The following is a 27325-nucleotide window of genomic DNA, read 5'->3' on the forward strand; positions in this document are numbered from 1 at the left end:
TCAAGTGCAACTAAAAAAGTATTTGGTAAAAAGATTACCCAAGTAAGGAGTAACATTGTGAGTAACTGCTCACAATGTTAGATTTTTTTTTTCTTTAACAATGGTATTTTTTTCTCAGCACTAAATTATTTATATGAAGGTATGAACTTTATTATACTGTACTATAACATATTACATAATCACACTAAACCAAAGAATTACAAGAAAAGTCCTTGCATTCAGGCAAGAGAAAAAAATCTATAGAAATGAAGCACCATTCGTCCAAAGAGCATGAATGCCCTCTAAAAGGATCACATCTCCAGTTTCCATGGTCAGTCGGTGCAAAATAAAATCTGGGAGCGAGGTTGTCACATGCCGCCGTCGGGAGCGTTGATTTATGTTAGTTCACATCCTGTTTTATTTTGGTGGGTTCCTTTTGTTGCTCTATGTTCACCTTTGTCAGTCTTGTCTTGCTTTCTCCTCAATCACCTGAGCGCCCACACTTTTGTATCGTTAGCCCTAGGTTTTATATTCCCTTCTTGTTCCTTGTCTTGTGTCAGTGCGTCTTTCTTGTGAGAAAAGCTGCAGGAAGCTAATACACCGTCTTCAGTAAGTTTGTTGTTGTCACGTTTTGCCCAAGTCTACATTGCCGAAGATCTCATGTTGCTACTTTGATTTCCTTGTACTTTGAAGCTGACCTGTGTTATATGCCAGTAAAATAAAACTGTCATTGAAAACTGCATTTCTCCTGTCATCTCTTGCATTTGAGTCCAGATGTGTGTGCTCCCCTGTGACAGAGGTAAAAATATGCGCTTTCGAGTCATGTTGACGGCAGCACTCTATGTCAAACACTTATTTTTTTACGGTGCTTTAAGGATGCCACGTGATTAAACAGGCTGGCGTGATCATAGAACGAAAAGCTTAAGTCTGATTGGAATAATGGAGTTGCGTGAATATTGATGCGACGTCTCATTGATGAAACTGGTAGAGCATCTGTTTGCATCTCAGGCAAAAAAAAGTAAAATTTAATATGTAGATTAAGGAGGAAAAGTAATTACTAGTGTAGCCCAAAGTGGCGGAATAAGAGTAGCTCCTTCACAAATCTACCCAAGTAAAAAGTATGGCTTAGTAAAACTACTCTTAGAAGTACATTTTTCTCAAAAAGTTACTCGAGTAGATGTAACTCGTTACTAGCCACCTCTGGATTTAAAAGACTGTCCAATGCAAGATGGGAAGATAAAAGCGAGTTTTTTTTTTTTCACAAATCGTAGTACCCAGAGTAGCTCTACCAACTTCACCAATGAGACGTCGCAACAATAATTACATGACTCCATTATACCAATCAGACGCAAGCTTGCGGTTCTACGATCACGCCAGCCTGTTCAATCACGTGGTGTCTTTAAAGCACCATTAAAAATGATTTGACAGAGTGCCGCCCTCAACACGACTTGAAAGCGCAGATTTAAACCTCTCTACCAGTTTTTCCGCCGATTGACCACGGAAAAACGGAGATGTGATCCTTTTGATTTCATAATAGTAATTATGAAAACTTCACTATTCAAATAGAAACTATTTTGTCCACTAGAGGGCAGTCATGCTCTTGGGACGAATAATGCTTCATTTCTCATTTTTTTCTCGGTGGAATTCAATTTTTTTTGGTTTTGTTTTGTATTGTTCTTTGGCTTAGTGTGGTTATATGTAATGGGTTATAGTACAGTACAATAACAGTTCATTACTTCATATAGATAACTGTGCTGAGAAAAAATACCATTGTTGAAAAAAAAAATGAAAATAAAATGTAAGCAGTCACAATGTTACTCATTACTTGAGTATTGTTTTCAAATGCTTGAGTACATTTTTTTGGATGATAACTTCTACTTGAGTAATATTATTTTGAAGTAACACTACACTAACATTTTTGGCTACTCTACCCACCTCTGATCGTATACTTGTTTCTAAAGATAAGTGATTTTGTTGTTTCAGACTGGCAGTGAACACACCAGTAGAACCTGTGACATTGTATGGCTGCATTTATCAGCGAAATGCATATGAATCAGGAGGACACAATTCGGTTTGTTAATTTGGTTACTAACTTTTATCCATCTAATCTGTGTAACAAGCTTCAATTTTAATATCCAGTTCTAAAACGTGGACATGCAGTCTTCTGTAGTAGAGGCGTGTCTGTACCTCAAGCAGCCAAGGTCGCAAGCTATGATCCAACAGGACGTCAAACCCAAGGATCTCAAAGCAGGCACTGGCACTGGTGTGGTTAGGAAAACAAGTGCGGTAGTTGTGCTTGAGGACGGGATGCACGGCGATAAGCGTCTTGATGATCATGTCCTCGATGTCGCCCCACAGCTTGTCCGCGTCGGCGCGAACTGCTTCCAGCTGCCGAATGAGCGTTGTCAACTTCCTGGAGGAAGCGGAACTGATTATAAACTTTTCTCACTTAGTTTTGCTACGACATTACCAAGGCGACGCACCGCTTGCTGCCTGTGTTGTCATCACGAATGAAGTTCTCCTTGTTCTTGTTGATGGAGTAATTTGTCAGGTGCATGCAAATTTCATCCTAATGAAGATTACCGAGGCTGTGAATGAATATATTTCCATGCCATTGACAATGATAGAAGTCCAATCAATTTTGACAGTGAGGGCTGGCAGCAATTATCACCGTCAACGGCAGCCAACGAGTCAATCATTTCACTCTCAACTTTTCTCACCATGTTGCTCTGAGTTGGTTCCGTGTACTTGGTAGTGCAGAAACGGGCCAGCCCCTCATTGAAGAGAAAAATCCTTAGCGGGTCACATGATGTCACCAGCACGTAGATTCGCAAATCAAACTTGTAGCCGTCCAGTACCAAAGGCTGAATAAATACGGTGAAAATTTAAGTTCAATTTATAATTTCACCCAAAGGTAGTGTTGCACCCATACTAGTATCGGTACCGGGATGACACATTCTTCTTCTGTGAATTCAAATGAGTTTTATCACTAGCAGACGTCCAATCTAGGCCTGTCGTGATAACAAATTTTAGTAGGTGATATATTGTTTTATAAATTATTTCCAATATGATAGCCATTTTTTAATAATATACAGTTGTGGTCAAAAGTTTACCTACACTTGTGAAGAACATAATGTCGTGGCTCTCTTGAGTTTCCAGTTATTTCTACAACTCTGATTTTTCTCTGATAGAGTGATTGGAACAGATACTTCTTTGTCACAAAAAACATTCATGAAGTTTGGTTCTTTTATGACTTTATTATGGGTGAAAACAAAAAAGTGATTAAATCTGCTGGGTCAAAAATATACATACAGCAGCGCTAATATTTGGTAACATGTCCCTTGGCCATTTTCACTTCAATTGGGCGCTTTTGGTAGCCATCCACAAGCTTCTGGCAAGCTTCTGGTTGAATCTTTGACCACTCCTCTTGACAGAATTGGTGCAGTTCAGTTAAATTTGATGGCTTTCTGACATGGACTTGTTTCTTCAGCGTTGTCCACAAGTTCTCAATGGGGTTTAAGTCAGGACTTTGGGAAGGCCATTCGAAAACCTTAATTCTAGCCTGATTTAGCCATTCCATTACCACTTTTGATGTGTGTTTGGGGTCATTGTCCTGTTGGAACACCGAACTGCGCCATAGACCCAATCTTCCAGCTGATGACGTTAGGTTATCTTGAAGAATTTGAAGGTAATCCTCCTTCTTCATTATCCAATTTACTCTCTGTAAAGCAACAGTTCCATTGGCAGCAAAACAGCCCCACAGCATAATACTACCACCACTGTGCTTGACGGTAGGCATGGTGTACTTGGGGTTAAAGGCCTCACCTTTTCTCCCCCAAACATATTGCTGGGCATTGTGGTCAAACAGCTCGATTTTTGTTTCGTCTGACCACAGAACTTTCCTCCAGAAGGTCTTATCTTTGTCCATGTGATCAGCAGCAAACTTCAGTCGAGCCTTAAGGTGCCGCTTTTGGAGCAAGGGCTTCCTTCTTGCACGGCAGCCTCTCAGTCCATGGAGATGCAAAACACGCTTGACTGTGGACACTGACACCTGTGTTCCAGCAGGTTCTAATTCAGCTTTTTGGTGATTCTCGGTTGAATCTTCACGCTCCTGACCAATTTTCTCTCAGTAGCAGGTGATAGCTTGCGTTTTCTTCCCGATCGTGGCAGTGACAAAACAGTGCCATGCACTTTATACTTACAAACAATTGTTTGCCCTGTTGCTCTTGGGACCTGCAGCTGCTTTGAAATGGCTCCAAGTGACTTTCCTGCCTTGTTCAAGTCAATGATTGTTCAAGTCAATAATCACTCACAAGAAATTGATAATTCGTGTTGCTGTATGTATATTTTTGACCCAGCAGGTTTGATCACTTTTTCTGTTAACCCATAATAAAGTCATAAAAGAACCAAACTTCATGAATGTTTTTTGTGACAAAGAAGTATCTGTTCCAACCACTCTATCGGAGAAAAATCAGAGTTGTAGAAATAACTGGAAACTCAAGAGAGCCATGACATTATGTTCTTCACAAGTGTATGTACACTTTTGACCACAACTGTATATAAATCACCCATTCAAATGCAATGAATTGTTATTCTTAAATAAAACACAAACCATATAAAAAAAAACAAATTTTTAAAGGGAAAAAAAACAATGCATAACAAGTCAGTTGAAAGCTAGCTGCAGAATATGAAATAAGTGAGAAACCCAACACCATTTTTGTTCTCTGCCAATTAGAGCCCATCAAAAGTGTATATTTGATCCAAAATGGCTGTCATCCTGTCCTACAATGTGTGCATGTTAGCAATTTGAAGCCAAATAATGGATTGCCAATTAGATTTTTCATAATGGGTGTCATTTTAAACCTATTCTTAGTGTAGAATATGTAGTATGTGAGATTAACTCCAGAAATCTTAATTTACATGTGTAACATGACACTTTTAATCTGAAATGTTCACCGAAACTACAGGGTGTTGCAAAATGGTTGGCCCCATTTGATAGGCCAATAATTTTGACAATTTTCGTTGTAATGACCTCAAATTTTCACAGCTTGCGTAGAAATGTTTCAAGTTTTTGTGTGTAACGTTTGGCATTTCTATCTCTTCAGGTTAAGAAATGCCGTTCACTTCAAAAGAAAAGGCATTTTGCGTGTTAAGAGTATGGTCGGACTCAGTCACCGAAGACAGTGCAGCATGCGTTCTTCACAAATTTTGCAAAGAAGGCACCAACTTCAAAACAAATTAGGACTTCGGAAATTACAGCCTGAAAAATTACCACTGTCATTTACCATGCAATTAATAGACTTATTGCATATCGCGACAGGCTTAGGACTCCAATCTATTTGAAATGGGAGAGCGACAGCATCGTTCATTCGCTACCAACCCTCACACTTCAAATGGATTGGATGTCTAGCGGCGTCAATGGCAGCCAGTGAGTATGTAGTAATTTAGTAATAAAATATTTTTTTTACTTTTTTTTACTCAAAGTATAATTACCCACTTTGGAAATATAGAGCTGACAGATCATGTGTTCTCCAGGTTGAATGTCTTTACTGGACCTAGTGATGAAGATACCCCGTCCTTGAGAGCCAGTGTCAGGTTTGCAGATGAACGTGGCATGCTTTTTTATACGTGTGTACGCCTGTAAGTCGCAATAGCTTGAAAAGACAATTTGGAGTAAATACATAAAGTGCAGTTGATTTTGAGTTGTTTAGATGTTTAGAAACTTACTCTGCGGGAAGGCACCACGTCCTGGGAAAGATCTTGTAATCTTTGGGAAAAAGCTTCAGCATTCGGTTCAAGTTCCTGGCCAGGGTGTCTTTACGGCAGATCTCGATCATCCCGGGGAAGTGATTGATCTTCTGGAACACAGCAAATACGCACGTCAGGGTTCCTTTCACTGGACTACAAACATGGAGGATGTTACCAAAACTAGAAGCTACAAATCATTGGTGGTTCTGAACTGGGGTTCGATTGAAGGTTAAGAAACGCAGATTGTAAGCTGACTAAATCCAGGCAACGTGGGGTTTTGGACCAGGTTTTTGCACTGGTTTGCCCTCAATATACAGGCTTTATTCCATTTCTTTCAACTGCTAGCCCCCTATCTAATGGGAGATGAAATCGGTTTGCTCAGTGGAAGGTTGACCTACACTCGGTATGAGGACGTATAACAGACTTACAGACAGCGTGAACTGCGTAGATAATTAAAAAAACATTTGAGTCATTTTACACAAGGGCGTAGGTTTGCATAGGGATGGTAGGGACATAACACTACCAACTTTTCAGGATACTCAGATTGTCCCCATCAACTTTTAAGCAACCTTACAGTATTTGCATTATACAACGACTTCAGTTATATAGGTTTTTTAGATTGCTTCCCATATGTTATAAGGATAGAATTGTGCCTACAATGATTAAATGAATTATTTTCATTATGTTAAGACTTACAATTACCCCTTTTTACTTGCTGAATGTGCTGCTCCGTTTTTTTCCCCTCAAACGCACATTTGACTGGATGATGACTTCTGTCATTTTTTGCATACTATCCTCATTAAAATATGAAAACCTATAAATGTTTGGGTGGTTTTAGTTAAAGCAGACACTTTGTTTCATCTGTGTGATTTTGACAAAGATCCGATCACATCTGATGGTGGTTTTATGCAGAAATGTGAGAAATTACAAAAGGTTCAGATCCTTTTCATACCACTGTATGTGATGCAAGGATCCGACAATAATATGAGAATGTAGACATGAAAACAAAAGGAAAAGTGTGAAATTAAATTAAATTCATTTAATTTACCAATGTGAAAATCAACAGCAAAAGATACAATTATTTGTAGTAAATAAGAAATCTGCAAGACATTTGAACAGGAATTCTCTTAGATGTTAGCTTGGTAGGTTTTGAATTTGTAAAAAAAATGGCTTCATCAGGAAATACCGAAGGGTTTGGTTGAATGCGCCTGTGAAACTCGTGGGGTTCGGTACCTTTAGCAAGGTTAAGAACCACTGGGCTAAACCAATCGTGAACTTTAACTTTTTCACAACTTTTCTGGCCTGGATTACCTGATAGTGCTTCATGGCTTTCACCCTCTCTAACGACACGGAGCAGTCGGACCACATCAGCGTCCAGTCGTCTCCTTCCTTCGCCATTTTGAGGCCGTAGCGACGAACAGCGCGCCGCACTAATATCCAAAATGTACATGTTAGAACAAGAAAAGAAGAATGTGTTCAATTGCCTGTGCTTACCGCTTTCATACTTGCAGTTGGTCAAGTTAACCCAAATTCATCTGGAAGAGAAGAAAGGACACAAACGGACAGAACAGCCTCTCTTCCATTGCCACGATGAGTACATGTACACGGCAGCGATAAAGTATTCACACTCTTATTGGTAATCTTATTACAAAATGGATTTCATTAATTTTTCTGACTCAAAATTCAACAAAAAAATTATTTAGGTGGAGTAACATCTCTAGGATGATCCATTAACTGATTTTCTGCTAAATTCTAAGACTTTGAAAAGTTACGTGCATAAGGTCTTTCCTACAGTTTCCTGCCTAAATTTCAACATGTAAAGTTTTGACCTCTGAGCTGATGGAGAGGCACTGTTTAAGTGACTAGGTCCATTTAGCATTGAAGCTAAGAAAGTGCAAAGAAATGTAGGCTGAACTTAAGCTTCTTGTGCAGGCCATATTCAATGATACTGTCATAATTTGCCACGAGACAATAAAAACTGGGCCCCAGTTTGGATACCCTTGTTATAAATATATTATTTTGTGAGTAGGATTTGGAGCAGGAAAACAGGGTTTCTACAGGCACGAGCAAATCTCATTTAATCATAAGCAGAGTTTAAGGGGGGCGCAGGGGGAACAGCCCCCCCGGTGGTCCATGGTCATTGCATGTCATTGACTTTCCTATATATTTAAAAGTTGTAAAGCAAGAAAACAAACAACAAAAATGAATGAAATGAACATAAAATGATATTTTTATAAGGGGTCTAAATTATTTTTCGAACAGATCATGTGACTAGCACCTTAGACGGTCATTTGCTTTGCATATCATTTTCCAAAAAAATTTTTTTTAATGGGGAGGGCAATTTTATTTTTTACAAATGATTTTTTTTCTTTGATTGAAAATATTTTTTTATAATTGAAGCAACTTTTTGGGGGATTGAATAATTTAGACAGAAATGCCCTACCCATAATATGGCCCAAACACAAAAAGAATTGCTAAACTCAAAACTTTTTTCATGAAAAATGAAGCGTTGAAATGCAAATTTTTGAGTCTCAAATATTTTTTCGCATTCAAAAACTTTTTTTCTATGATTCAAATTTTTCTTTTTTTGATTGAAGTGATTTTTTAAAATATATATTTTTTGTATGAAGCAACTTATTTTTTGATTGATTAATAATGACACAAATGTCCTGGCCAAAATGTGGCCCAAACACAAAACAACATTACTTCAATCAAAAAAGCTGCTTCAATTAAAAAATAATAATTTCAATAAAAAAAAAAAAATCAAATAGAAATAGCTTTCAGATGCATTTTTTGAATTTCAAATTTATTTTTGCATTCAAACACATTTTTTTTTTTTATCGAATATTAAAGACACAAATCTACCTCCATATGGCTGCGCCCAGGGGATACAATTTTTCACTGAGGTAACTACATTGGCACGACACCGGCGGGTGTACCATATTCAATGGATGATGATCTTGGTGAAAAGTATAATTGTCTTGCCAGCAGCCTGATTCAGAATTCCCCTCAAGAATGATGGGAAACAAACAAACAAAAACAAAAAAACGCTAATTTTCAACTTACTATTATAAATATTCTTGTAAATTAACTTTATTGCTGACACTGCGTTTTGGGGTCATCAAAATGTTGTGCCCCCCCGCTCCATAAGTCAAACTCCGCCTATGCATTTAATGCTTTTTAATGCCACTTTAAATCAATTTAATGCCCATGCCCAACTGCAGGTAGTTTCACACATACAAATTGTGAGTTGTCCGATAATGACTTTTAACCGATATCACCCAACTCCAAAGATCGAATATCGACATCAAATTGATGAGTGTTGCAGCTATTGATTATTTTGATAGTCGATTAATCCATCAACAAGTTAGTTCGAGTAATCGAGTAATCGGATTAGGAACATATAATGCGTTGCAGAATCAATTTTAGGAAATGTAAAACAAAGACTTGCTAGGACTGCACTTTCAAAAGAGCATTAAATGCAAATACAAAAAAAAAATCCTTTCCTTTCTTCAAACTATGCAGAATTGCACTTTCATTTAAAAATATATCTAAGTGCTTGAGCTTAGCTTCAAACGATATTAAAAAATGAGGATCTACGTACAACAAGAGAAAAATTGGCTAACTTGCATAGCAAAAGTCAGATAGCTTAAATGCTATAAAATGCTAACTTTTTTTTTCAATGCTTTTAACAAATCTTTCAAACACATATTCCCTCAAAAAACGTCTAAATATTCTAAATGTCTAAATGAACTAAATTATGAATGAATGGTCTACAAGTTATGGCATATTCACTGTTGCCACTAGAGGGCAGTGTATCCACCCAAATCAATAAAACTAAATGCAAATACTTTCAAAACAAACGATTACAACACCCCTCTAATTAAACGAATACTCGAAGCAGCAAAATTAGATTCAAAGCTTTTTTTCTAATCGAATTATTCTAGTTAATCGATTGATCGTTACAGCACTAAAACTGATCCTGAGATATGCGGTCGTAGACTTAACATATTATGGCTAATCGTATTGTGATGCCCTCTAGATATTTTAATAATGATAAATGTAACAACTTCGAGATTTTCCAATAAAAATTCAGTGAAAAACAAGGGAACAAATTCGACTGAAATTGAGGAAAAAGTGGCGAAATTGCATTACTATATTTATTGTTGAAAACAAAATAGTGCAAACATCAGTTTTTTAGATCAAGTGCAAAGTGCAAATAAGGCACTGCCATATCACATATGACTCGCACAGTGCTTCTGGCTCAAAATAACAACAAAAGCACACAGCTTTAGTACAGTGAATGAGGTACGTAATGAATTTATAATTCATTATATTCAAATCATTTATTTTTGCTGTGACCAGCCCTTGAATGAAGGCACAGGGCTTCTACATTCACTTTGAAGGCAACATGCATGTTGGCCCAAAATCGATAATGAAAAGCCGATGTCGATATTATCCGATATCGTTTTAAAATGTACCGTATTGGCCCTGATTATAAGACGAACCCCTGTTTTTCAAGACTCAAGTTTGGAAAAAAGACGTTTTGAACACCAAATTAATTTTTACAACGAAAATAATTACAGTACATCTGAAAGAAATGATTATAACAATATATTTGACAGAAAAAGCATGTTATTTTCCCTCATCCAAATCTTAATATATGAACATTTAAATATATTAACAGAAGTGCAATCACATTCGTAAATGAATGGATTCTGGTTTTGGAAATGTAAATAGACCAATCTATTGTGATAAAACAACAAAATTGCAATAACTGCATTAACCATCAAAGTGAAGTCTAACTGTAACTGTAGTCTTGAAACAAATCTGAATAAGGAAAAACATTGCAATAAAATAATGCAAACCATTTAAACTTGAGAGCAGCGGAGATCTGTCATGACAGAACATCGCTTCAATGATATCTGGCGCCATCTAGCGTCGCGAATGGATATATTGTCTAGACCGCGAATATAAGACGACCCTCACTTTTTCAATCTCATTTCTATGCAAAAAACACCGTCTTATATTCGGGCCAATAGAGCCTACCCACCAACGTCATAAAACCACGTGCTCGCTGTATGGTTCCGCCCACTTGTCCGTCATTTTGTCTCTGTATTAGCATTGGTTTCAATTGATCGAGGAATTTAAAATGCATTTCATGGAAGACCCGGTGCTTTCTGATGCCGTAAACTCACTGGATGTGTTGCATAAAAGGCGTTTTGTAGAAAAGCTTCGTTCTATACAGTGGCCAGATCCATATTTGATGCCTAAATCGATGATTTTTGACTGGCTGCCTTCACCGTCTCTGCCTGACCCTGATATTTACAACTATCTTGTCCACACAAAATCAGCCTATTCTCACGAAAGTTTGAAAAACTTTAAGAGCTTGGAGGCTTATAAATGCTACGTTGCTGGTTGGGTGAAACAGGTCCTCGTACACGAAAATTCGGCAGGAATCTTGTGCTCGGAAGGTGAGTTACGAAATTTTCAATTCAAAATCTTTTGTTCTTGCTAACATCCACTGTCAAGTCTAATGTATTTCATGTCATTTGTCAATGGAGCTAGGGCTTTTAATGTTTATATGGTTTAGCGATAGCACTCACTACATACATACGTGTATGTTGTCGGCGATTAGCCTAGCAATGATCTTAATTGTGGTTGTCAGCCCAAAACCCTCTAAATATATATTAAATGCATCTTACCAGATATAAAATGACTACTACATAATCTGTGGTAATCGTTTGGAGCCCAGTTTTCTTGTCGAATTGCAGCAGCCCATCTCACTCTCTCCTCTCCGTGTCTCTCGGAATCCGGTAGAACTTCAAGTCTCTCCGTCTATCTTCTCTGTTATTGCAACCGACCGCCACACACGCCTTCACCATTTTGATTATTAATGTTAACGAGCAGAAAAACACGTCGTAAATAGGAGGAATGTACGTAGCCGTAACAGGTCAACACGATGTGTTGCCGGACAAGTGGGCGGCACCAGTCAGGAGAGCGGAGTTGTGACGTCACGTGGGTAGGGTCTATACGGTATTTATCGGCCGATATTATCGGACAACTCTAATAAATTAGGTTTTAAAACAAGTTTCTTTAAACGTCAAGTTTACATCATTTTTAATAACTCGAATTTTTAGTTCAATGCTCTTTAAAGTGCTTGTGACACGAAAAAGCATGTTTATTTCATAATACACGTGGTATTTTATGCTCCTGAATGATATGGACCGCTTGGATGTGTGTGGAAGCGATCGCTATATTTATTTAGTTTTTTGAATCCCGCGCCAGGAAAATGAGTGACTTCCGGCTTCGGTCTCGCATTGAGGAGGAGGGCGCTGTGACGTGTACGGTAGAAGACGTCCTCTTCACGCTACAGTGTACTGTTGTGTATGAGGACGAAGGATTCAGCTGATTATGCGGATTAATATTTTTATTTTTTGCATCACGCCAGCCAAACGGCTGCAGAAAAATCATTCTGTATGCGGGAGAGGCGTATGCGCCTTTTTGGAGTTTCAAAAGGTTCCCATTCACCGTGGATATTTACTGTGGGACCATTGGACTTACAAGGAAGTGAGTAAACATCTTGTTTTGTATTATGTCAAATACGAATACAGTGATTACAAAGTAAACACTATAAAATTCCTTTAAATAAAGGACTACTTGCGTTTGATCATTGATAGGCATGTAAAAAGCTATCCTCACGCTCATTAGCAGTTAGCTGTTAGCACGTTAGCTACACAACAATTCCAGCCACCCTCCTCCAGGGAACGAACTGTAAATTGCTCTCCGCCGGGCGGTTTGCCGATCCGCAAAGAAACTCGACAACCGGGTCGTCATGTCAAATAATCCAGGCTAGTTATGTGTGATTTTCCACTTCGAAGACTTTGAAACATCCCTCGGTTCGGGTTAGCATGTCGGCTAGCTGTCACTCCTTCTGGTCTGTTTACATTCTCCGAAGCCGGGGAAGGGAAATGACATATGTCCGATTTAGGTGTCATAAAATATCGTTCGGCAGGTGTGACAGTAAAGGTAAAGTCGACTGTTTTGACCATTATGGAGTAATTTTGCCATGTCGTCTTGAATAAATGGATTTTTATTATTTTATATTCCATTTAGCACAAGTTATTTGTCTTGACCATGCCATTTATTTAGCAATTGGGGAAAGTACTTGGGTAAAAAGAATATCCTGTAAAAATATTGAAGTAAAGAGACAGAAACAATGACATTTTGCCGCTCTCTTCGTCGCGTTTTCCTCATTGTGAATAGTTCCCCCTCGACGGGCTGACTGGTCCTTCTCAAGCCATTTATATAGCTATTGGGGAAAAATACTTGGATAAAAAGAATATCCTGTAAAAATATTGAAGTAAAGAGACAGAAACAATGACATTTTGCCGCTCTCTTCGTCGCGTTTTCCTCATTGTGAATAGTTCCCCCTCGACGGGCTGACTGGTCCTTCTCAAGCCATTTATATAGCTATTGGGGAAAATACTTGGATAAAAAGAATATCCTGTAAAAATATTGGGAGTAGAGAGACTGAAACAATGACATTTTGCAGCTCTCTTCGTCTCGTTTTCCTCGTTCTGATCAATTCCCCCTCAATGGGCTGAATAGTAAAACCGATGAGCCTAGTCTACCGCTGACGTCATCCACCTGTTGGGGACGCTAAAGCCCTATAATTGTAGGCGTGGCTAACCGGCAGATTAAAAGACTAATTTCTCGTCATCTGCGCTTTGCTAAATTGTTGTATATGGTCGAATCGTCTCAAAATATGATTCTAATTCACATAATAATGCCATTTAAGACTTTTTTTCTGGTGTCGTATGCTCTTTAAGGCCTGAATTTGGACAAATCCATTTAATGACTTCTAATGCTTTTTAATGACTCGCATAAACCCTGGAACAAGAGAATACTGTATAATGTAATCCAAGTAAAGCATTCTGAGCTGTGTAGAGCATAATAGTCTCTATTAAGGAAGTATAATACCTCCTTTTGTGCCGCTTCTTCCTCTTGTGGATATTCATTGGTGTGTACTCTGTCGTGCTTTGGGTTTTGGTGATGCCTTGTGCCTGTCCTTCTTTCTCTTCTTCTTCATCATCATCTTCATCTTCTCCTCCATGTGACTGACTCATCCTCAACACACAAATGTGACAAATTTGATTTTACAAGCCCTGCAATGAGTTTGATATGTTTCCAATCTGACAGTGTCGGATGAGTATTCATTTAAGTAATTTGTTTATTTGTAGCCCCAAAAATTTCCCTTAAAGGGAACCTCGGACTTAAAGACTTGTAGGATCTAATAAGCCACAATTGTTCTCTTTTACCAAAACATTTACTAAAACACATAAAATACTACTTTTGATTTAAAAATCTATTTAGTACATGTTTTGACCTACGAAGGGCGGCATTTTTTATGCGCGTAATGGACGTTCGGGGTGATGACGTAGTTTGTCACTCACTAGACCAAGGGTCTAGTTGGCAAAACAAAATGTTGAAAGAGCCACATTGGACCAAAAAAACAACAACAACAAAATGTCTGGAGCCGCAAAAAATTAAAAGCCTTAAATAAGCCTAATAATGAAGGCAACACATGCAATATGTATCTGCATTAGCTATATTACCCTGCTATCAAGTCGGCTAAAAATACATAATGAGCCTTCATAATTTAATGTTTATTTTCCCTGCAGTGCATCCAACACACCACGTGACTACTCTGTTGTATGATGCCATCTCAAGTTTGACTTCATGACAATATTAATGAATTGTTTCATTGCTTTCATGAAATTATAGAAACGCAATGAAGAAATCTGATTTTTGATGTCGTTTATATTTTTGAGGTTTTGAAAAACAACAAAATGGAACGTGCATAACATGCCTCTTATCTGGGCATGTCTTTGATTTTCTTTATTATCTCGGTTTTGTTTTGGAAGTCTGCAAATTGGTGTTCTGATATGTTGATGAATGTCTCCTTCATGTACTCACCATCTGTGAACGGTTTTCCATGCTTTACTATCTACCGGGTTGCAACAAAACATGCAGCAGTAGTGGAGTTTAGAGATGCAATCCACTTCCTAAATCTATTTTTGCGCTCCTCTAAGTTCTTCAGAAGTAATGGAATCACACTTTTTCTCTCATTCCCAACTGGGTACTCGGCTGCTGGTTTGTTTACAATAGCCACCTGCCTGGTAACGCGCCCTGCAGATCAGGCGTTGCAAGCTATGACACAAATCTTCCTTGACAGAAATGTTCAAATATAATATTTATTCTACACATTTTTACAGCAATGGAAAACATTAAGAATGTTTGTGTCATTTTTGTCCTCCTACAGTAACCATATCAAAACACAAAATATATTTCCCTTAACCATTTTTTTCAATTTTCAAACACTTGACAAAATGCTCCAGGGAGCCACTAGGGCAGCGCTAAAAAAAACGCATGCGGCTCTCAAAACACGGGTTGCCGACCCCCGCACTGGACGAACACATTCGGTCTGCAATTCCTTCTACGGGGCCAGACGTCCAACGCATGCGCTCACCGATTGAAAGCAGGGAGTACTTACTATTTGTGTTTTCATTGAGTCTTTTATTACCTTTTTATTGCGTCAAAATAATTTTTGCATGTGTTTCCCTCTAATACTTTTAAGCATTGTATTTTCTTGTGGCAGCTTTGAAGCAGATTGTTGTTCTGTTGACCACATTAGTCACGTAGCATATCTAAACCACCCTTATTTGATATTAAAATGTTTAAGTATTTTCTTCAGACATCTTTAGTATGTTCTGTCTGTATGCATCCAAACAAAACAATCTGAAACCGCACGGTAGTACTTTGGGTGTCAAATTCACCTCTTGTAGGACGTTTCGCCAATGTAACACATTTTGGTATTTTTTCCCCCTACTCTCGTCTCGTCTCATCCTGTCTTTCCTGTTCATTTTGCTTTTGCTGCTCGTTTTTTGAAATATCGACAGTGCTGTCATGTTCATTAATGTTCCTCTCAGGTTCAAATTGAAAGGGCTGTACAGATGACATATTTATGTCCATACACGGAGATTGGGGGGGGGGGGGGGGGCTAACCCCCAACCCCCTCCCGGTGGACGATAATGTCACTGCATGTAATTAACTTTCCTTTAGATTAATTTTAAAATGAACACTTTGCCGGTAAAGCAGTTTCTATAAAGGTTTTAAAGCAATAAAACAAACAACAAAAATGAATGAAATGAACAAAAAAATATTTTCATAATGGATCAAAATTATTTTTCAAATACATCATGTGAATACCATCTTTAAGACAGCCATTTGCTTTGCTTAGCCAAAACCACCTGATGACAAATTCTGGCTGGAATATTCAGTCAAAAAGGATGCGGCGTCTACTTCTTTACTAGGTAATACAGAAAAACGCGCGTGCGCACACACACAGCAAGGATGCCAGTATGTACGAGCATTGGACTAAGCTACTTTTCGAGCATATATCTTGTAAGTTAATTTTATTGCTAACACTGCGTTTCGGGGTCATCGTCAAACTCCGCCTATGTTTATGTTTATAGTCATAATCTGGAAGCCTGGCAGCGTAACCATGTGATGTCAACGCCCTGCAACGTCAACAACAATGGCGACCTAGTGGTTAATTTTACAAATTGCATAAAAACGAAAACATTAAGAGGGTTTCAATATCAAATTATTTTAAATCATAATGATGTTTATTTTTTAAGAACTACAAGTCTATCTATCCATTGATTCCTTTAAAATGTAGAGGAGGAGATAAGCAGCAAAACAATAACTGGAATAAGTGGAAAGGCCCATGTACACCAGATGCATGATCGTTGCGGTTCCGGTCCGGTTCAGTGTTGACTGCGTGCTCGGGTTCAAATTGAAAGGGTTGTATAAACGACATGTTTATGTCGCTACAGTCATACTTTGGAAGCCCGCTAGAGTAACCATGTGACTTCACCGCCTTGTGACGTCAACAACTATGGCGACCTACAAGTTAAACTAATTTTACAAATTGTATAAAAACGAAAACATCAAGAGGGGTTTTCATATCAAATTATTTTGACTCGTAATAACTTTGATCTTTTAAGAACTACAAGTCTTTCAACCCGTGGATCCCTTTAACAATGAATAAATTTACTTTAAAGAGAAATTTGTTTTCTTACATTGAATCATTAATGGAGGCTAGGCGGGACGTTAGGGGGGATTGCAGGTGCATGGTCAGCCATGTAGGCGTGCAGGGTGTCTGTGTCGGTATCCGATGTGGATAATCCTCAGCGTCGTTCTGGCCCGGATCAGCCAGCATGATGACATTTGCTGGCTTTAGTTACAAGGCAGGATTTGTGTTACCGCTTCACCTTCAAGACTTACAGCTGTTTGGGAGGGGAAAAAAAAAACAAGATTTCAGCATCCAAGTGACTTTAATTCAGCATCCTGCATGTGTTTCTCAGTGGCTCACCTTTGTCTGCATGGCCGACGCCAGAGAGGATGCCAAAATTGCACAAGATAAACCCATGAGCCACAGTCTCCAGGAGAAATTGAAGCAAACGTCATGTTGTCATGGGGAGCGTGGTCTAGACGGCCATCTCTGCCATCTGGGGAGCAATTACAAGGTGTCAGAAAACATCACGTGACAGGGGATACACCTGATGATTCCTCACTCAAAATGAAGCTGATTCTTTACTGATGAAGTTATTAAGCGTGGATTGTCACATGAATGACTAAACCAAAATTCTATTTCCCCCATCTAATTGGATTTTGACTTGTCAGTTTATTTTGTCTCGCCAGAATAAGTTACCAAAGTTTTTAGTATTTCAGCATTTGCTAACATGCCAAACAATAATAAAATTCATGCTCTTTATGAAACTTTGAAACCGTTATAAATGGCTGCATTAATCTAATTCCATTTGTTTTTGAGTTAGCCAGTCTTCCCTGAAACAACTCCAGTTGGTTTAAAATGCTGCAACTGACAACTTAACTGGAACACATAAAAAGGAGCCTGTGTACTTGAAACAAGGGAGTAGGTTTGCATAGGGACGGTAGGAACATAACCCTACCAACTTTACAGGATACTGAAATTGTCCCCACCAGTGTTGTTAATAACGGCGTTAGAATATAACGGCGTTACTAACGCCGTTATTTTCTTCAGTAGTGAGTAATCTAATTAATTACTTTTCTCAACGCCGTTACCGTTACTGAGGCGGGAAAGGCGTGCGTTACTATACAGTGCCTTGCAAAAGTATTCGGCCCCCTTGAATCTTGCAACCTCTCGCCACATTTCAGGCTTCAAACATAAAGATATGAAATTTAATTTTTTTGTCAAGAATCAACAACAAGTGGGACACAATCATGAAGTGGAACAACATTTATTGGATAATTTAAACTTCTTTAACAAATAAAAAACTGAAAAGTGGGGCGTGCAATATTATTCGGCCCCTTTACTTTCAGTTCAGCAAACTCACTCCAGAAGTTCAGTGAGGATCTCTGAATGATCCAATGTTGTCCTAAATGATGATATAAATAGAATCCACCTGTGTGTAATCAAGTCTCCGTATAAATGCACCTGCTCTGTGATAGTCTCAGGGTTCTGTTTAAAGTGCAGCGAGCATTATGAAAACCAAGGAACACACCAGGCAGGTCCGAGATACTGTTGTGGAGAAGTTTAAAGCCGGATTTGGATACAAAAAGATTTCCCAAGCTTTAAACATCTCAAGGAGCACTGTGCAAGCCATCATATTGAAATGGAAGGAGCATCAGACCACTGCAAATCTACCAAGACCAGGCCGTCCTTCCAAACTTTCTTCTCAAACAAGGAGAAAACTGATCAGAGATGCAGCCAAGAGGCCCATGATCACTCTGGAAGAACTGCAGAGATCTACAGCTGAGGTGGGAGAGTCTGTCCATAGGACAACAATCAGTCGTACACTGCACAAATCTGGCCTTAATGGAAGAGTGGCAAGAAGAAAGCCATTTCTCAAAGATATCCATAAAAAGTCTCGTTTAAAGTTTGCCACAAGCCACCTGGGAGACACACCAAACATGTGGAAGAAGGTGCTCTGGTCAGATGAAACCAAAATTGAACTTTTTGGCCACAATGCAAAACGATATGTTTGGCGTAAACGCAACACAGCTCATCACCCTGAACACACCATCCCCACTGTCAAACATGGTGGTGGCAGCATCATGGTTTGGGCCTGCTTTTCTTCAGCAGGGACAGGGAAGATGGTTAAAATTGACGGGAAGATGGATGCAGCCAAATACAGGAACATTCTGGAAGAAAACCTGTTGGTATCTGCACAAGACCTGAGACTGGGACGGAGATTTATCTTCCAACAGGACAATGATCAAAACATAAAGCCAAATCTACAATGGAATGGTTCAAAAATAAACTTATCCAGGTGCTAGAATGGCCAAGTCAAAGTCCAGACCTGAATCCAATCGAGAATCTGTGGAAAGAGCTGAAGACTGCTGTTCACAAACACTCTCCATCCAACCTCACTGAGCTCGAGCTGTTTTGCAAGGAAGAATGGGCAAGAATGTCAGTCTCTCGATGTGCAAAACTGATAGAAACATACCCCAAGCGACTTACAGCTGTAATTGGAGCAAAAGGTGGCGCTACAAAGTATTAACGCAAGTGGGCCGAATAATATTGCACGCCCCACTTTTCAGTTTTTTATCTGTTAAAAAAGTATAAATTATCCAGTAAATTTTGTTCCACTTCACGATTGTGTCCCACTTGTTGTTGATTCTTGACAAAAAATTAAAATTTTATATCTTTATGTTTGAAGCCTGAAATGTGGCAAAAGGTTGCAAGGTTCAAGGGGGCCAAATACTTTTCCAAGGCACTGTACGTTGCGATGTTTGTTGACTGACGCGAGAAAAGTCTGAAAAAGACGGACGCACGGAGACAAGAGAGCAGAGCAGGAGTGGGGAGGAAGCAAGGGAGTGTGACGCCGTTGCAAACGCGATGCTACTATGCTAGGTGGCTCCAATAATACCTGACTGTAGCCGATAGTATGGAGATAGAATAGTGCCAAAAGAAGTGAGGTTGTTAAATGAAAATTATCCCTGTAAAATGACCAATTTTAACTAAGAAACACTTGTATTTCCAAATTTTGCGTTGTAAAATAAACATGAAAAAACTCGAAGGAATAAATTGTTCTACAAGTTGTTTTTTTCTGTTTGCAAGTATTTTTTTCTTTGTTCTACAGGTGTTTTTTCTTCACTACGGGTTAAAAATTACCAATTACAAGTGCACAGGTTTTGTCACATTCTTGTCGAGTTTTATGAGCCAAAAAAGATACTCGTAACCTAGTTTTAAAATAAAAAAATAAAAAAAACGGTAAAATGACAAATTTTAACTTGTAGAACAAAAAAACAACAACTTGTATTTCCAAATTTTGCGTTGTGAAATAAACATGAAAAAAACAATGTAAAAAAAACATTCTACAAGTGTTTTTTTTTTTCGTTTACAAGTGATTTTTTTGTTCTACGGGTGTTTTTTCTTTGCTACAGGTTAAAAACCACCAATTACAATCTCACGAGTTTTGTCTCCCCCTTGTTGCGTTTTCAGAGACAAAAGTCACTTGTAACCACAGACGAAAAAAACTATTTGTACATCGAAATAATCTGTTGTAAAACACAAACACAAAAATATCATTCAAAGTCGTGGTCAAAAAAAGACGTTAAGAACACAATCTAGTGAATAGTTCTTCACGACCAGGTGTGAGCAACCATCAGCAAGCATAGACAAAACTCGTGAGGTTGTAATTGGTGGTTTTTAACCTGTAGTAAAGAAAAAACACCCGTAGAACAAAAAAATCACTTGTAAATGGAAAAAAAACACTTGTAGAAAATTTTTTTACATTGTGTTTTTTTCATGTTTATTTCACAACGCAAAATTTGGAAATACATGTTGTTTTGTTTTACAAGTTAAAATTAGTAATTTTACAGGTATAGGTTACGAGTATCTTTTTTGACTCATAAAACTCGACAATAGTGTGACAAAACTTGTGCACTTGTAATTGGTAATTTTTAACGCGTAGTGAAGAAAAAACACCTGTAGAACAAAAAAAATACTTGCAAACAGAAAAAAACAACTTGTAGAACAATTTATTCCTTTGAGTTTTTTTCATGTTTATTTTACAACGCAAATTTTGGAAATACAAGTGTTTTTTTAGTTAAAATTGGTCACTTTCAGGGATAATTTTCATTTTACAACCTCACTTCTTTTGGCACTATTCTATCTCCATAGATAGCTTACAAACTACGCCTACATGATGCTTCGGTAGATATCACATATACACAGAACTAAATGCAAATGACAGACACGGCGACATTAGCAACATATATAATAAAGAACTAGATGCATTGGTAAACAGCCGCCATCTTAAAGCAGTGGACTTCTCATGAAGGCTCTGTTGTAGAGAACCTTCCTGGCGAACGTAAGTCACTTTTTATCTAAAATGCTCCTAAACCGGCAAAACTTAAATCTATCTTTAAATGATGAAACAGTTTTGAAACTTACACATGTCAAAGATAGACGGAAGTGAACTAATGCAATAACAGGAGCAATTTTAACAACTTTAACGATTGATTCACAACATTAAATGACTTCCACACATAGCAAAGGTTATTATCTAGTTATCGCAATATCCGCAACACCCCTGTGTCTAGTTAAGATTAGGGTAAAGAATTGGGCTAGGGCCAATTGTCCCAAAAACCCTTTAACATTTAGATTGTGTGACCAGTTTTTTTTTTTTTTTTTTTTTTTTTGGGGGGGGGGGGGGGGGGGACATGAAAATTATCCCCCGTTACTTTGTCAAGTAACTAATTACTTTTACATTCAGGTAACTGAGTTACTAACACAATTACTTTTTTGGAGAAGTAGTTTGTAACTGTAATTAATTACTTTTTTAAACTAAGATTAACAACACTGGTCCCCACCAACTTTTAAGCAACCTTATTTGCATTATACTGTATAATGGCTTCAGTTATACAGGTCATTCAGATTGTCTTCCCATATGTTGTAAGGACAGAGTTGACCCGACCGATATTAAGTGAGTTAAAGTATATTAAGTGAATTACAGTACTTTCATTATGTTCAGATTTACATTTACCCCTTTTCACTTGCTGAATGTGCCAGTCCATTTTTTCCCCCAAACGTGCGTTTGATTGGCTGATGACTTGACCCCCTCCCCCCCACACACACCTATTCACAGCCCAACAGAAAGTTGAAAAGTAATGTAAAAAGACGTCAATGTTGTGGAGGTGAGGAACATACCAATAGTTTTACTACTGAAAGTTCGACCTGCATCAGAGTTAGCATAACATTAATCTGTGTAAATTTTTCAAACTCGAGGAGGAAGCTGCGTTGATAGAAATATCCTCCTTTATGTTTTCTACCGTTAATGTTAATTAAACTGTGAGATATGTAGTGAACTAAGGATTACCCCTTTGTAGATAGTTAATTGATGATTAAAAAGGTTGTATTTATTGTGTATGTTAATATAATTTGTGTTCAAATATTGCAATTTCAATTTGCTAATAAAATCAAGACATTTATGCTGGGAGAGTTATCTGAATGTTTCTTTTGCAGTCTTTGAAAACAAAGGTTTGAATCTAACGGTGTATCGCCTGAACCAATACAAATGAAAGTTAGTATAAGTCAATAGATTTATTTTGCATTGATTATTTAGCCTATCAATTAATTAGATTCCTTTTGGTGAAAAATGTAGCTCTGACACCCGTTCCCCAGTCTGTTTGGTTTTATAAATGTCGCGTCCCAGGCTAAAAGTGTACGTGCAGGTTATGCTGTTATATCGTCCCCACCAATGTTGAGTCCAAACCTATGCTCTTGACTTGAAATGCCATATTAATGTTATGATTTATAATCAATGCCATTACAGAATAAATTAATTCTTTAAGGGGCCAAGTTGCAAAATTACTACAAGCAGCATTGCTGACTTTATTAAAACAGAGCCACGAATAATCTCCAAATAGTCCAACCCCCACTTTTTACAGTGCTCTATAAATAAAAGTTTTTTTTTATTTAAACATCTTTTTGGAGGGAACGTGTTTTTGCATCATTTTTCAAAATATAACATTTGTTGCTAAGTGTTTGGTAGTGGGAAAATACAGTAGTACTCTAAAAAATGGTAAATCCTAGCAAGAAAAGTGTTCAATAAGCAGGTTTGTCAGTAACCTCAGACAGAACACTCACCAGAGATATAGGTAAGGGGAACTCCAAACTTCAGTCACTTCTTTTCAACATTTGAAGCTTATCTTCATGCAATTTAATTTCAATGCACGTCCCCACTCGATGTAGTTTTAAGAAAAGTCCAATGTTGGCTTGGCTGTGTTTCAAAAACACGTTATAATCAGCATTACCATCCTGTAAAAATGCATGAAAATGTGCATCCCTTGCAAAATGCACCTGTTGGATTATCAGAAATAGAAAGTGTAGCTAAAATCACCACAAAGTTAAAAACAATTTCGCACATACGTCCTATAATGAAGTTGTAAGCTTTTTTTTCGAGTGAAAAGGTTGACGCTGCAGTTTACGACTTCCTTTCATGTTGTCATGGAAACCAAACGCTACCCCGTCACCGAGGCGACAACAAAATTTGTTGCTAACTAGTTAGCTCTAATGTCAGCAAACGTCACGAACCTGTTCTTGCAGAGTGTGCTTCCGGAAGAACCGCTGCTTCGTCGTGGGTTTTTTTTTTTTTTTTTTTTTCCGGCTTCGGCGTCTCTGTTCTTGACTTATGAGAGTCAAACACCAATGCGTTGACAGTCAAATCAAATGGGAGTTTCACACTCATGGCCGCTTCTGCCCTTAGCCAATCAGCAACACGGAAGTGCTGGCCTTCTCAACTCTGATTGGATGTTGGCTTGCTCCTTGCTGATTGGTAGTTGCCTCCTCTCGTTGGTCTCGTTAACTGATGGGCGGAGACGCTGTTGAAACTAATGTGAATATGATCACAGTATGTGTAGACCCATTTGTGAATCCAAAATAAAAATATATTATCCAATTTCTTTTTTAATATTAAATGTTATTACTCTGCTCCTATTATTTTTTTCATGTCTAAGGAAACTTTTTTAAAAAATTTTATCGTAAACGTATCATAGTTTTACTGTTTTATTTAATTAGTAGTTTAATTAGTAGTAATAAGTTATTCACTTAATTAAACAAAATGAACAGTAACTTAAATTGGATTACACTAAGTTGACCATACAAAAGTAAATGAACATAATAAGTAATTTAGGTAAAATATTCCAAAGTAAAACAATATAGTGATCCTTCGTTTTTCGTGGTTAATGACCCACTTACTTACTTATTTACATGAATTTATTCATTTTTGTGTGTGTGTTCAATGTATTTATTCAGATTTAACAGCATTGGAAAAACAGATATGACTTGATTAACTGAGCAGATCATCACTGGGGGCCATTTTCATGATGTACTCTTGGAGGGATATAGTTTCCTCCTGGATAGTGGCTCCGAAGCTCACTAGTCCACCCCCCTCCCCCTTTCCGCTTTGTGTCGAGCCTCAGGATGCTGGATTTAGGGTGAAACCCTCCGTGCATTGTAAGGAGCTTCCTTATCTTGATGTCGGCATCTTTTCCAGTGACCAGGATATGAAGCCAGCAGGCTATCTGATTACTGGTAGGGCATAGCTGTTAATGGCCTGGATCTTATTCTTGCCATTCAGCTGACTCTTGAAGACCTGCCTCACCCTCAAGTCCTCAAGAGTCAGGACCTGCCTCACGCTCAGGTCCTCAAAGAGGCCCCTGAGACAGTCCAGCAAATCACAGCAGGGGGTAAGATGCTGGCAGGCAAGGCATACATGGAACGACATAACCAGGTAGTAGGCATACAGGAACATCTGTGCCGAGTACGGACTGGAGACCCCAGAGTCAAGGTGGGCAACACCTCCAAAGGTGGTCGAGAACAACTGAGCCAAGATCCTGTGGGAGTTCCAGATTCAGGCAGACAAACCTGTAATGGCCAACCAGCCTGACTTGGTGGTGGATAAACATCAGAAGACTGCAGTAGTGATACAGTGCCTTGCAAAAGTATTCGGCCCCCTTGAATCTTGCAACCTTTCGCCACATTTCAGGCTTCAAACATAAAGATATGACATTTAATTTTTTTGTCAAGAATCAACAACAAGTGGGACACAATCGTGAAGTGGAACAACATTTATTGGATAATTTAAACTTTTTTAACAAATAAAAAACTGAAAAGTGGGGCGTGCAATATTATTCGGCCCCTTTACTTTCAGTGCAGCAAACTCACTCCAGAAGTTCAGTGAGGATCTCTGAATGATCCAATGTTGTCCTAAATGACCGATGATGATAAATAGAATCCACCTGTGTGTAATCAAGTCTCCGTATAAATGCACCTGCTCTGTGATAGTCTCAGGGTTCTGCTTAAAGTGCAGAGAGCATTATGAAAACCAAGGAACACACCAGGCAGGTCCGAGATACTGTTGTGGAGAAGTTTAAAGCCGGATTTGGATACATAAAGATTTCCCAAGCTTCAAACATCTCAAGGAGCACTGTGCAAGCCATCATATTGAAATGGAAGGAGCATCAGACCACTGCAAATCTACCAAGACCAGGCCATCCTTCCAAACTTTCTTCTCAAACAAGGAGAAAACTGATCAGAGATGCAGCCAAGAGGCCCATGATCACTCTGGATGAACTGCAGAGATCTACAGCTGAGGTGGGAGAGTCTGTCCATAGGACAACAATCAGTCGTACACTGCACAAATCTGGCCTTTATGGAAGAGTGGCAAGAAGAAAGCCAACAATGCAAAACGATATGTTTGGCGTAAACGCAACACAGCTCATCACCCTGAACACACCATCCCCACTGTCAAACATGGTGGTAGCAGCATCATGGTTTGGGCCTGCTTTTCTTCAGCAGGGACAGGGAAGATGGTTAAAATTGACGGGAAGATGGATGCAGCCAAATACAGGAACATTCTGGAAGAAAACCTGTTGGTATCTGCACAAGACCTGAGACTGGGACGGAGATTTATCTTCCAACAGGACAATGATCAAAACATAAAGCCAAATCTACAATGGAATGGTTCAAAAATAAACTTATCCAGGTGCTAGAATGGCCAAGTCAAAGTCCAGACCTGAATCCAATCGAGAATCTGTGGAAAGAGCTGAAGACTGCTGTTCACAAACACTCTCCATCCAACCTCACTGAGCTCGAGCTGTTTTGCAGGGAAGAATGGGCAAGAATGTCAGTCTCTTCATGTGCAAAACTGATAGAAACATACTCCAAGCGACTTGCAGCTGTAATTGGAGCAAAAGGTGGCACTACAAAGTATTAACGCAAGGGGGCCGAATAATATTGCACGCCCCACTTTTCAGTTTTTTATTTGTTAAAAAAGTTTAAATTATCCAATAAATTTTGTTCCACTTCACGATTGTGTCCCACTTGTTGTTGATTCTCGACAAAAAATTAAAATTTTATATCTTTATGTTTGAAGCCTGAAATGTGGCGAAAGGTTGCAAGGTTCAAGGGGGCCGAATACTTTTGCAAGGCACTGTAGATGTAGCAAACCCGAACGATAGCAACATCAGGAAAAAAAAGAACACGAAAAGCTGGAGAAATATCAAGGGTTGAAGGAAGAGTTGGAGAAAATGTGGGGAGGGAAGGCAACAGTGGGGCCAGTAGTGATCGGGACACTAGGGGCAATAGCCCCCAAGCAAGGAAATACATATAAACATATGCTTGTAAATATTTATACATATATACAGGTATATATAAATGGCAGAAAACACTCAGGTGGCTTGAAGTTCTGCCGCTATGAGGCCCCCAATTTGGCCAAATTTCAAAATGTGTGCTATATGCATGTGTGATGCATCACTGGAAAGCTTAAAATCTCCATTTTCTGGTGGAAGGAAAATTTGAGCAGGAGGGCATTTTCTGACACCTGAAAAGTAGTTCAAATCAGGTGAGTTAAAAATACACATTTTTGAGATCTTTGAAATTTTCTTCAAGTTTCTCACTTAAAAAAGGTTTTGAACACCCATCCTGGTACATAGTAAATAACAAACACTTCAAGAAACATTTTGTAACAGAAACTTTATTTTATCTATTTGTGTGCGGCCGTGGCGTAGTTGGTAGCTCGAGTTGTCCTTGGACCGAAGGGTCAGCGGTTCAATTCCTGGCTACAACTGCCCACTGTCAAGGTGCCCTTGGGCAAGGCACTGAACCCAATGGGTTGGCAGCGCCTTGCACGGCAGCAGCACCACTGGTGTGTAAATGTGTGCGTGAAAGGGTAAATGTGTGCTAATGTAAAGTAATCATGTAGATAAATGTGCTATATGAGTACTGTCCATTTACCATTATATCTTAAAGATGTTTTCTCCACTCATTGTCATTTCATAGTGGTTGGGTGAAAGGACACATCGACTTGTATGAAAAAGAGATGTAACCGTTACCACAGGGCCGTGCCATGCTTCTTTGACAGAACAAATTCTGTGCAAAAAATATTTCCAGTGGAATTACGGGGGTTAAATTCCAACACCATAATATTTTAATTTTTGCAAGTGGGCTTTTTAAATAATTTTCAATTAAGAATGTGAATGC

The 27325-nt window shown here is 38.5% G+C and overlaps 1 protein-coding gene across 3 annotated transcripts in view; it reads right to left on the reverse strand.

Annotated features, from left to right (window-relative positions):
• ttll6 (tubulin tyrosine ligase-like family, member 6) overlaps nucleotides 1-27325 on the reverse strand; it is a 47283-nt gene that overhangs the window by 14677 nt on the left and 5281 nt on the right. Inside the window, exons 2-13 of one of the 3 annotated variants that reach the window (XM_057825984.1) lie at nucleotides 23378-23648; nucleotides 22931-23063; nucleotides 17168-17303; nucleotides 16875-17081; nucleotides 13711-13857; nucleotides 7222-7259; nucleotides 7039-7157; nucleotides 5707-5837; nucleotides 5477-5633; nucleotides 2700-2753; nucleotides 2463-2548; nucleotides 2167-2392 (exon numbers count right to left, since the gene is read on the reverse strand). In XM_057825984.1, the coding sequence (XP_057681967.1) occupies nucleotides 2167-2392; nucleotides 2463-2548; nucleotides 2700-2753; nucleotides 5477-5633; nucleotides 5707-5837; nucleotides 7039-7157; nucleotides 7222-7259; nucleotides 13711-13857; nucleotides 16875-17014 (1098 nt within the window). In that variant the 5' untranslated portion in view covers nucleotides 17015-17081; nucleotides 17168-17303; nucleotides 22931-23063; nucleotides 23378-23648. Of the gene's footprint in view, nucleotides 1-2166; nucleotides 2393-2462; nucleotides 2549-2699; nucleotides 2844-5476; nucleotides 5634-5706; nucleotides 5838-7038; nucleotides 7158-7221; nucleotides 7263-13710; nucleotides 13858-16874; nucleotides 17082-17167; nucleotides 17304-22930; nucleotides 23064-23377; nucleotides 23649-27325 lie in introns of those variants that run through there. The other 2 variants (XM_057825982.1, XM_057825985.1) reach the window with 2 other exon arrangements.

This window comes from Corythoichthys intestinalis, chromosome 21, assembly GCF_030265065.1.
Source record: "Corythoichthys intestinalis isolate RoL2023-P3 chromosome 21, ASM3026506v1, whole genome shotgun sequence".
Classification (NCBI taxonomy): domain Eukaryota; kingdom Metazoa; phylum Chordata; class Actinopteri; order Syngnathiformes; family Syngnathidae; genus Corythoichthys; species Corythoichthys intestinalis.